This window comes from Podarcis liolepis, assembly GCF_965112155.1.
Source record: "Podarcis liolepis genome assembly, chromosome: 3".
NCBI classification, from domain to species: domain Eukaryota; kingdom Metazoa; phylum Chordata; class Lepidosauria; order Squamata; family Lacertidae; genus Podarcis; species Podarcis liolepis.
In genome coordinates, this window is record NC_139557.1 from 68,127,383 (window position 1) to 68,140,071 (window position 12,689).

A 12,689-nucleotide genomic window follows, 5' to 3' on the forward strand; every position below is an offset into this window, starting at 1 on the left:
GCAAGTGCCCCAAGACTCTGAACTATCTGTCTGTCTGTCTGTCTGTTAGTATCTATCCCTCCTAGAAAGGTATGGAGCCAAAGAACTTACCTCAGGACAGGTGGTGGTAGAAGCCAGGGGTGGCAAAAGCAGCTGCTCCCAGGGTTCTAGGAGAAGTGCCCCCCATCAGGAACTGGTGGTACGACAAGTGGGGGGGGGGAAACGCTTGACTACAGTTCCCACTGTCCTGCTCCACTGGCCATACTCACTAGGGCTGATGGGAGTTGAGGTTCAGCAACATCCAGAGGGCCAAGGGTTCCCCACTCCTGTATGCTGTGTGAAGCATGGGACAGTCTTAACTGCACCATGACTGAATTCCTAAGTCTCTGAATCATGTGAGGGCCCATGGCCCTCCATGAATAGAGGTTAACAACATCTAAAGAAGACTTAGGTCTATCTGATATGTGTTGTTGTTGTTTTAATGCCACTGCTAAGTTTACAGTTGTGCTCCCTTTACTTATACTGACAGGACATTTAATGAATGTTCTGGGAAAAGAGGCCTCTCTTTTTGGTCTGTGTGTCTTGTTTCAGCTTCCAAAATATCACAGAACCAAAAGTGCTCCCTTGAGAGCCAACAGAGCCAGTTCTCATGAAGTAGCAGGCAGCCATTATTTAGCTGTCTCCTGCCAGTGAGGGAGTTCAGTAGCTGCTGTTTTTTATGGTTGGTATACACGCTCGATAAGATAATGGTAATGGGATGGAAGACTTTGCTCAAATATTGTTTTACTACTATCTACAAAAATAAACACTTCATAGGTCTTGTAACATTTCTCTGGCAGGGAACTGCACATAGCCTTGTCTTCTAGTAATTGTATCACTTAATTATGTGATAAGACATTGTGTTCTTCAAAGAAGCACCTGAAAACTCTTATAGTTAAAACTGTACAGCCACTCCATAAAGACAACAGAGGAGAGTGAGATCTGGAGTTCAAGCTGATTAATACAGAAATCAACAATAGGTTTAGATTACAGGGGTGTCCAAACTTTTTAAAAAGAGGGCCAGATTTGATGACGTGAAGGGCCATGAGGGCTGACCAAAGTTGCTGACCTTTTTTTAGATTGAAGTTGTAGTAAATACAGGGAACAAAGCAGAAAACACTATCCTATCAGCTGATGTGCTCTGAGGACTGCCACTCTTCCAATATAAAGAACGAAATCTCAATAACCCCTAATGGATAGGAACCTATTGAAAATGCACGATTGTTTGCACATCAACAGTGAAAATGAGCATTGTTTCATTTCCATCTGCTTGGAAACACTGGATATGCAGGCTGGTTCCTGTATGAGCTGATTCCCATTTATGATCATCTCTGGGATATGTGAGGCGGCTGCTGGGATCATGACCAGGCTCAGATGGAGGCAGCTTCTGAGCTAGCACTTGTATAGCTACTTGAATGCTACCTTAAATTTAAACTGGGACAGCTGCCACAGAACCTACATAAGCTGACTAGAAAACTTTATGCTTACACCAAGAAGCCTTGGGGCTGGCTGGGTATTGCCTCTAGTGCATGCTGGATCTGGTGCATACTTACTACAAGTATGAAGAAGAAAAATAATAAATCAAGTTGTACAACTAAAAATTGTCCAAAGCAACTGGAGAATATTTTTATTCAGTTTATTTCCCTGTAGAAAGTTGTTGCTTTTGTTCCTTGACTTTAAATGAACTGATTGAATAACCAACCATTTAATCATTTTAAGTGATTCCGTAACTCAGAGCATGCATGCATATGTGTGTGTGTATCATGTATGCCCTACAGATGGAATATTGCAAGTGCTAGCTGAAGGCACAAGTTTGACCAGTTTAGATAAAACATTAGACATGTCCTTTAAAGTAAAAGGCATAATGCAACGTTGACATTTTTATGGCCATCTCTATAATTATAATTGTAAATATTAACTGCAATTTCCCTTTAAAAGGTTTTTTCTGACTTGTATATAGTAAAGCCCATAACAGCAAATATAAAACAACCTTTTAAAATAATTTACACCAGATGCTAGTTTCTCTGACCACATCTCTCCTAATGCATGCTACCAGCTAATTGGGCTTAAAGGGGTAAATTTACAAATTGTGGTTCAGTTTTAGGTGGGATGCAACATCTATGCAGAAAGGACCACTTTGGAGCAATTGGCTAAAGGGGAATATAGTCCTTTACATCCATTTACTATATGAGATAAGGACTATGCCTCAAAAGGCAGTTTACAGTATTTAATGTCTGGTCTATTTTTACAGAAGGAGGAACTGGCTTATTTTTTTGTTTTGTTTCATTTTATTTCTGAAAAATGCATACAGTTGATCCTGTTTGTCAAGGGAAGTTTTGCCATCGTTAATCAAGATCTGGTTGGAAATGTTTAACAAATCTCTGCAGATCTATGCAATGCAAAGCCCAATCCAGCCCAAATTGTGCACTTTTTAAGCCCCATTGGTTTTAGTGAGAGATTTTAATATATGCTTACATCTCCACTATTGAAATTAACGAAGTATTTAAAAAAATGAAATTAATTGATTTTGGCAAGATTCTAGACATATATTTTGGCATCTTGCTTGTGTTGTGCTTTATGTTTTAGGGCACCAACCTCATACTTCAGCCTATTCACTCAAAGTGGAAAGGTCTTGGTTTTAATGACCCTGAACATTTCAGCAAACTTGGCCACCTCACTGCTCACTCCTAACTCTACATGGTTCATGAACAGGTTCCAATACCAATCTTTGTGAGACGCCACTTTCTACGTCTTTTGGAAAACTTTCCACTTATTCCTACTCTCTGCTTCCTGCTACTTAACCAACTCCTGATCCACAAGAAGACTTCTCTTATTCTATGACTACTCCTATTATTCCATGACTGTCAAGCTTAATGAAGTTAGTTTAGCAACATAAGAATAGCCTGCTGGATCAGACAAATAGCCCATCTAGTCCAGCATCCTAGTCTCACAGTGGCCAACTAGATGCCAGAACGTGAGCACAAGAGCACTTTCCCCTCTTGTGGTTTCTAGCAGCTGGTATTCTGAAGCATTGCTGCTTCCAAATTTGGAGGTAGTGCCTAAGTATAATGACTAGCAGCCATTTGTCTTACCTACTTTTAAAGCCATTCAAATTGGTGGCCATCACTCCCTCCGGGGGACGGGGTTCCAGAGTTTGACTGTATGCTCCATAAAGAAGTATTTTTATTTTATCTGTTCTAAATTTTCCATTATTCAGCTTCATTGGATGTCCACAAGCAAGCTACTAATAAGCTCTGGGCATACATACTGCTTCCTCTCCATCTCCATTGACTCCTCCAGTAGGGAAAATGATAACCAGGACCTTCATCAATATTTTGAATGATGGTTTAGCAAGCTGGAAAGGGCTGCCTGACACAGGCCAATGTGGATGAATCAAGTTCATATGCATAAAGTTGATAGCACATAGGTCTATTCTGTTCTTATACTTCTGTTTCTGATTTGCTGCCAACTCTTTGCAACGTATAGCCCATCTGAATTAACACCCATGTTATTCTTCTTTTCCACATTTGACAGGAGAAAGCACTTGTAGTGTAGGCAGCAGATGAACACAAGCTGGGATTTGCCAAATGGTAACTTACTGTGGTAGAAGTGTAAGCATGTAGGGCAGCCACTTGTCTATAACTGTTGCTCATAGACAAAAGGTTCCCTCCACCCACTCACTCTTCTGCTTCCCTGGATTTCTGGTAAAGAAGTAAACTTTCCCTTCCTCCTTAGGCAGGTGCCACATATGACCCAAAGAGTATTTACTTTTCTTTCATTATGAAACAGCAAGTCATAAAGCTGTACGCTCTTTTTTTCCTATAAAGGGAGAATAAAATACCATGGGGATGAAAAGCTTTCAATATGCAGATAACATCAAGCTATATTTCTCCTTTTCCCTGCTTGTGCTATTCACTAAATAACATACACATAGTAAAACTGTCAACAGCACTTTTATCTCTTAAACAACCAACAGCTGGCTTAAACTTCATGCATGCAAAAACTAAAGTGATGTTGCTCAGATGGAGGAAGGTTTATCCAAGAAACCCTTTTGCCTCCTCATCCTTTACTGCTGTTTTTCAAAAAAAGGTTTTTCTAAGTCTCCATGAGAGGGTTGGGGACTAGCCAGTTTTTCATTCCCCCATGGAAAATCATTTGGGGACTACATTCCAGTGGTGGCAGGTTGAGAGGTAAAAAGTGGGAGCAATGGATGCAACTCCATTGATTTACAAGGAGCAATATGCAATATTCATTGAAAATACGTTTGTACAGAAGGCTTTTACACTCTCCCCTGTCTCCATTATTCATCCAGCCACGCAAGAGACATTATCATAGTTAGCTTTCCCCTCATTAACCGCAGGCTGTAACCAAGATTTGTTCTCATCCAAGCTGGTTAAGCTCTCTCTTCACTAACCTAGCTTTTGATAAGTGAGGAGAGAGCTTAACCAGGAATCCCAGTTCAAATGATATACTAAGGCAAACCTTGACTCGTTGTGGCACAGCAGTGGAAAGCACCAAGGAGCAGCAATGTGGCTGCAAGCTCCTCTTGGTGAGCTTGAATGTTCAATAGTTTGGCTTACGGTGTAGTGCAAACCCGGTCAATGTATTGGAAACTTGGATCCAGAGAAGTGATGCATGTGTATGTACTGAGTAATTTGCAGACAGAGAATACAAAACACAACTCTAATTAAAGGCAGGCAGCTGTAACTGAAACAGGTAAGCTATCAGCTTGAGATCAGTGCATGGGTGGTTGTACATACACAAAAAACTCTTGTTTGTTGTTTTTAAAACAGTGATTTCCACTACCAAAGTGTCAAGCTGTTTTGGAGACTGAACATTGGCTTGTCACTTCGGCAGCAGGAAATACTGCACCAAAAACAATGGATGAAATGCTGGCTGTGCATGTACCTGAGCTATGTGTGTGACTATTACAGTTCTTTGTATCGTGGCCGAAATCAGTAGAGGCAAAGCATATTTTGTGAAAAGAAAGTCTTACCAAGCAACACACAGGTAGACATTGGCTATAATCCACAATAGCAGCACTTGCATTTTGACAGGGAACATTTATGCGTCATTTATGAACCATTTGGACTAAAGTGAATAAGCAATAGGGGGAAAGGCTGTTGTTATATAATCTGGTGTTTTCCCTATATAAATGTGGTCTTGATTATGTTCCTGTTGACTAGACCGAAGCTTGAAATGTAGCCATGGTTCTGGAGTGCCAAAAGTTTGGCATTTCAATGTGAAATAAACACAATTTTAAAGAAAAAGTTGCTTGCTTGACTGAGCTGTCAGTGCCAGTGATCCTTTTTCAGAGACTGCAATGCCGTGCTGAGATGCAAAGTATAGTTTGTTGCAGAGGCTGTATATTCATGGCCTTGAGGCCCTAAGGATACTCTAGGTTCCCTTTCTGAATTTTCAATTTTCATTTAAAAAATGCAAATCTCTGGCCCTTTACTTCTGGAGCTATAAAAAAGTGTAGAAGTAGAGGTTTATCAATTTGCTATGGTCCATGGGGTCACGAAGAGTCGGACACGACTAAACGACTAAACAACAACAACAACAGAGGTTTATCAATTTGCTCAATGAATAAATTTGCTCCTGGCAGACTCACAGATAAGTTATTTTGTTTAAGTTTCTGCAGAGTAACTTATCCTACCCTCTGAGTTCCCACATAAAATTAGGAAGCATTTTTTGCCATGATTTCAAACTCTGTACTAGATTTAATGTGGAAGCAGGAACAGAACTCTGGATTGTATTATATTTATCTTCATGTTTGCAAAGCTGTATTGAGGCATTTCCAATCGAGATGATTTCAGTAGACGACCTGTTTTAAAATCTAATATAGTTCAGAAAGAGATCACCCAATTAGTAGTTAAAAACATCTAGCTACTATACTGGATTTAAATATTACCTTGTGCTGGGGGGGGGGAGGGGGCAAAGGTTGCATGCTCCTGCGTTCCCCTAAACTTTATTATGAGTTCTTCTATCCTTATAGCAAATGATAAAGCAGATAGCTTCAATATAAAACACACTTGTTTGATTCCTGTCTGTAAATCTTTAACTTAATTTGTAGTGTTCTACAGTGGCTTTAATGCATTCAAAGAAAATTTCAGTTTATATTTAAACACTAAAAAGTTTAAAAGGCAACACTCCACTCCACTGTGTCAAATGCTTTCTTGATGTCAGCTCCTTCCTTCTTTGTAATGATGCCTTTATGTGGAGAGCTCAGTGCCTCTTCATTACAATCAAAACCAAGAACAGCTAGGCCAGAAATTCCACAGCATCACCAATTTGGGGGTGGCACTAGCCTGACCATAGCCTCAACCATTCTTAAGCTGCTGCAACTTCAAGAAAGGAATGGGGTGCAAGCAATGGAATAGAAATACAGGAAAGGGACCTGGCTAATATTAATGGGCAGGGAGTTCTAAAGAGTAGGTGCAGCCACACTAAATGATCTATTCCTGCGTTTAGTTACATCTATCTATTTCTATTAACTGGGATCTCAGATTCTATCATGTTTGGGGAATAAGATTGATACAGTTTTAAAATAAAAAAAAATTAATTCATCATACCTTAAATCGAAACTGGAAGGAATTCCCTTCCTTTTCCAATAATTTATTGGTCTTTTTTTTTTTAGAGAGAGAGAATGGTTGTTCTACAAAAGTAATAATGTTAGCAGTTTCTCATCAGTATTGATTTGCTCTGACTTTTTCCTGAATGAATCTAATTCTGCCTAAATATTTGGCTCTGAATTTTCTTAGTGCAGGGTGTGGAATCTTTTTCAATGTGAGGTCCATATTCCCTGCTGGGCAGTCTTCTCAAGGTGTGGTGGGTGTTGCAAAGTGGGTGTGGCCAGACACACACTACTGCCCATCCTCCATCCTGGCAAGCAGGAGGCATTATCACAGGACGCATTCCAGTGGGTCCAATCACTAGAGGGCACAGAGCAAGTGGTGGCTTAGGGGGCATGGGGTGGCAGAGTCCTAAGGGGGGGTGCATGGAGGTTGTATTTGGTCCCCAGGCTTGTGGTTTCCCACCCTTGTTTTAGTGCAACATTTTTACTTTTGTAATTATTTATTTGATTTGAACCTGAAAAAAGTATTTCCTATTTTGAGAATTCTAAGACCACCAGAGTATACAACAGAAGTTTCCATTTGCTGTTTCAAGGTTTTTGATAAACAATCTAAAAATGAAACAGAGGACTCGTGCATTCTCTTTGTCAGTACACCACATTACTCACACCAGCAAAACTAACACACCTGGGGGGGTTTTCTGCTTCCCAGTATATTGGGGAACCTCCAACTACATTAGTTTTGCTCTGACAACAGGTTTCTTTCTTTGCTGATGAAGTGGAATGCACTCCGTATCATATGGCCCTTCAGCCAGCCTTCTGCTAGTAAGATTGCTACATTAATTTCATTTTTTTCTATTTTGGTAATTTACGGTTAAAATTATTTTATTATTTAATTTCTAAAATCACTACAAAATAACTTCACTGATCATATTATTTTATTTCAAAATTTAAGGAGAGGCAAAGTTCTCCTAGGCATTCAATTAAGTTGTTGCCTTCTGCTTTTTCTTTTAAACATATTGGTTTAATATTATTACTGCTACTTCTGTTGTCACATTCTTTGACATGATCTTCCATAGGTTAAACTTTACTTTCAGTGCTTAATTGGGATGCCAGTAAATACTTTAACAAATATATGTATTTCTTCAAGGTTTTTTCTGTTTTTACTGATAATTTTTTGTTTTCTTTTTGTAAACTGCTTTGAAGTGTAACTGCAACATAAATCTTGTGAAATAAATAAATAAAATAAATGTATCTCAAACAATGAAAGAGCAAAAAGAATATATCAAAATTGATATATAAGTTAAAACAATAGATTGCATAGTTTCAAGCTCCAAGCAACCAACTGTGCAATACTTCCCCCAGTTCCAACAGAAGAACACACAGTTCCCAGGTGCAAGAGAACACAGAGTTCCCGCCTCTAATCAGAACACACAGTTCCTAAATCAAAGCAATTTGTTGCAGAATTTTGGGCTTAGGCAATCAATTGCAAATTTCCCAATAAACAGTCAGGTAAGAAAAAAAAGCTCTCCTTACTTGTACAAATCCACATTAAACAGGTGTAGCAAATACTTGGTTGACTTGGTTATCTTCTAATTCAGACACATCAGACACAGCCTAAGTTTATGTCTAATTATCAAATCATTTAACAAGCAGAATAGCTAAGTTATTCTAGACAAGAGTATACCTCCTGACACAAAACCTTAAGTCATTAATTGCTGCTTTTGATGCAAATATTATTCCTCTATTATCCAAATCCTAAAAACCTTGGTAGGATTATTCTTTTAAGCAAAAGACACCACTTCTCAAAACAATTCAACCTGTGATCAGGGACCAAGAAGTAAAATAATCTGTCTTCTCAATACACATCCCATGCTAGTTATTGTTACTGAGAAGTTCCTAAAATAGACTAATTACACAGCTTCACCAGACAAAAGTAACTCAAGCAGCACACATAATTCCTTTTAAGAATTCATAGACAGAGTTCTCCACATCCTCTCCTGTGAGCAATCTCCAGAGTATATTCTGGCGATTGTCAAGCTGTGGTCTCGGCCACTAAAATTCAAGATGCCAGAAATGACTTGGCAGGCAGTAGGCATTCCACCAACAGTCTCAGTTACTCTTTTAGCACCCAAAGGTGATAGGACAGACCAAGGTTGCAGTCAGGGGGGCAGATGTTCAGAGTTGGATCTATATTTTTGTGTGGAGGGAGGGGTGGCTGGAGGATTAGCCAGCTTCTCACCCATTGTCTAAATTAAATTCATTCTGATTGGAAGAGTAATCTCATAAAATAAAAAGTCTGAGGTGCCTTTGTTTGTTTGTATTTATCCTGGCTGGTATGAACAAGAATTCCAGGTGAAGCAATCAATGTACTCACCCTGGCTATGGGCCAGGGGGCAAAACAGACTGGAAACACACGTTTTAGTATGCTGGTTTCAAAGATGTGGTTTAAAAATGTAGCCAGAAGGTTCTACATTGCAAAAGGAGTGTAAATTCATTGCAGAATATTGAGGTCTGAAATGTGAAAGGACTTAGAATTAAAATAGTCAAGGATTCCATATAATATTTTCTTTATCATCTGTTGATGGACTATCTATGCTCCAAGTGTCAACACCCTTGTTTAAGTTGAGGGAAGATTGGGAGTACCATGTAGCATAATCATGCCACGATACATGCATGGAGCCTTGGTATGGAAGGTTAGCAGTGTGTGGTTTATAGTGCATGAAGATTCCAAATGCGTAGCTTAAGAAGGAAAGCCAAAGATTTTACACTACAGAAGTAGCGATTTTTATATTATTAATTTTCAAGACCACAGAAAATCAACAACTTGTCAAATTACTATTATGCATTTTAAACAACTGTATTAATATTCCAATAGCAAACACAAGGGGGAAGGAAAAAATATTATTATTTAAAAAGTTAGCTATGATTCAGTCTTTCTGATCTGAACTAGTCCAGGGAGCTCTAATATTCTCCCCCCCCCAAAAAAAAAATCCAATATGTCTACTTGCATTTAAAGAAAGGTTTTATTGTCATGTTTGTGTTCCACCCTTCATTTGAGCTTGTAAGGGCAGCATGCCTGAGGCGATCTTGTTTTTCTATCACAACAATTCTGTGAAACGGATTAAGGTAAGCGATAGTAGTAGTATTTTCTAGGGAACTCTGTGCCAAGCAGGGTTAGGTTTCTTACACCCAGCCCCCCCCCCACTGTATTATACCAGCTACTGTTTTCACATTGCCACATACTGGTCTTCATTTTCTTCTTTAGGGTTTGTGGATTTATCACTCCATGATCAGGTCCATCTCCTGGAATGTGCCTGGCTTGAGATACTGATGATTGGCTTAGTGTGGCGGTCCATGGAGCATCCAGGAAAGCTATTGTTTGCCCCTAACCTGCTGTTGGACAGGTCAGTCCACATGTTCTTTGTTTATTTCTGTTATTTACTGTTGTAACTGTCATGCTATGCAATATTATTAGTATCAGCCTGACCTGCTACCATGCCATTCATACCAAATGCCAGTCGCAGAGAAGAACAAGCCTAAAACTGGAACACTAACAGTATTGTAGCTATACATTTACACAATGAAGCCTGGAGTCAGGATGCAGATCAATACCAGCAACAAATGCCACCTAACCGATTTCATGCTATGTGTGTATTTGCTCAACCATATTTCAAGAGTATTACAACGAGAGAGATGAGCTTAGTAGTTTCTCCAGAATGATATTTATTTGTTTATTGCATTTATATCCCATCCTTTCCCCAGTATAGAACTCAGGGCAGCATACATGTTGTTTCCCTGTTTCTTCTAAACAAAGTTAGCCACTTAAATATAGGACTTGCTTCTAGTTAAGCGAACATCTGGCAGGTTCTGAGATTTTCCTGTGATTTTGGCAGATACTTTCAAACAAATAACTGTGTGAAAAGTGCTGAGAGAGAAGTGACCATTTGGGGATCAATATTTCTTTTATCTATGAATTTGAAAAAAGCAGCAACAGTAGAAATGAACCAATAGTCAAAATAGCCTGTTTTTCTTTTTAAAATAGGCCAAGGATTGCTATTCCATTATTAGAGGCTGAGGGTGGTTCTTTGCAGCACACAAATATTTCCTTTAGAATTGAGCCAGGGACCTGGTTTCTGGTGGCTGCCATTATCGCAGCAGCCAGAGAAACAGGATGGGAAAATATTGTTGTCAATCAAGTGCTGTTGTTGGTGTTTATGTTGGTGTTTGAAATATTCCCCTGACCTTTTATTAAATCACAGCTAAAACTGTTTTAGCTTTACCATTTGATATTTCATAGCTATTCCTCAATTGACCTTGGAATTTGAAATGGTAAGCTGGAATGGAGACAGCTTGGACAGCAGACATCCTACATATTCATTCTTGAGTAATGCAAGGGGTAGCAAAATCAAACCACTGCTTTCTTTATTGGTGTTCCTTTATTAGTAAGATGTAAATGAAAAAATAATAATCCCTCATTCTTGCAGAGAAAACGTTTCATTAGTTTTTGCAGTGCCACCGCATACAGTAAGAACGCATACTCCAGTGGAAAGTTAGGTAGAACTGGACCTTTTTTAAAAAACGATAACTATTTCAGTTTTTCCTGTTTCTTTTTGGGATTAGGTACCATTTCTATTATCAAGCAATGTTCAAAAGAATGAGGAATTCAATACTAGCAGTTCACAGACAGTGCAGTTTCAAAACATCCCTTAAAGGGGATTCTATTCACAGTACATTGCAAAAATCCAAATGAAATGTTACCATTGAATGGATAACTGTGGCCAGGAGGAGCTGAAGTGGTGCAGGAGCCTAAGCTGATGAATGGAACTTTACAGAGTAAATATAAAATAACAACAAAAATAGCAAATAAAATAAGAACAGCAGCAGAGAAAACAAGACAAAAGATAAAAGGTTAAGGAACAGGGTGGCTAGATGCAAAAGAGGGCAGGGTTTCTTGCATAGTAGAGGGAATTTCAACAGGTGTAGTTTGTCATGCAAAAGAACAGGCATTTTTCACCTGCCTACCCTGTTGAACCTTTTTCAGCTGCTTTCAAAACTTATGATAAAGGTCCTTGCAAATGATTTTTCAATGGCTATAGTCATGAAGTGCAGAAGCATTTTCACCAGGCTAGTTCAGATAAAATTTTAGATGCTGAGAATTCAGTGTTTTCAACACATCAAATAATTGCCAACTGAAGCCAGGAAGAAATTCCCTTGTTTCATAAAAAGGCAGTAAATGAGCAGAAAGCTTCCCCCTCCCCCTTTCCTTTTAAGTCACTGCATAAAGACATTTTCAGATGCCGGATATGAGACTTAACAGACTGTTAGCCACTATCTTTATTATAATTTCTGGGTTGGAACTACTAGCACAAATTCCACCGAACAGCAGAATAATGTGTGGTCTTTAAGAGCACAATCCTGTTTATGTTTATTCTGAAGTTCATTTTATTAAGTTCAATGGGATTTATGAAGTCACTTCTGTTGCACAATTTAACTGCTTAAATTGTCAAAGGAACTTTTCTGGGAGATATTTATTAAATAGATACCTTTACTGATTTTCAATCCTGCAGTACACAATAAATATCAATAGTTATCAGGATAAACAACTCAGTAACTAAGGGCACCAGGGACTGGTACTAAAGTTCAGGGAAATCCTGGGTAAACAGAACATAAGATGACCCTGCTGGGTCTTGCCATTGGCTCATCTAGTCCAGCATCCTGACCTCAAAGTGGCCAACCAGATGCCTGTGGGTAGCCTGCAGCACTTGAGTGTAACACTAGCTGATGGCAGCTGTGCTCTGCCCACTTGCAATTCCCAGCAGCTGGTATTCAGAAGCATACCCACTCTGACAGTGAAGGTGGAACATGTCCATCCTGGCTTGTATTGTTGATAGCCTTTATCCTCCATGATAAATCCAACATTCAGCTTCATTGGATGCCTACGTGTTGTGGTGTTACGAGAGAAGGTGCAAATGTTTTCTCCACCCTTTTCTCCATATCTACCATGCATAGTTTTATAAATTTCTGTTACTTCGCCTCTTACTCTCCTTTTCTCTAAACTAAAAAAATCCCAAATGCCTTCCTCAAAGGAAAGGTG

The 12,689-nt window shown here is 39.0% G+C and overlaps 1 protein-coding gene and 1 long non-coding RNA gene across 16 annotated transcripts in view; one reads left to right on the forward strand and one right to left on the reverse strand.

Moving 5' to 3' along the window:
- Positions 1 to 12,689, forward strand: part of ESR1 (estrogen receptor 1) — a 205,528-nt gene that overhangs the window by 170,829 nt on the left and 22,010 nt on the right. For all 12 annotated transcript variants that reach the window (XM_083496475.1, XM_083496469.1, XM_083496473.1 and 9 more), the window contains one exon: positions 9,861 to 9,999. In XM_083496475.1, the coding sequence (XP_083352601.1) occupies positions 9,861 to 9,999 (139 nt within the window). The remainder of the gene's footprint in view (positions 1 to 9,860; positions 10,000 to 12,689) is intronic.
- LOC310703887 overlaps positions 1 to 12,689 on the reverse strand; it is a 104,504-nt gene that overhangs the window by 48,397 nt on the left and 43,418 nt on the right. The window lies entirely within an intron of this gene.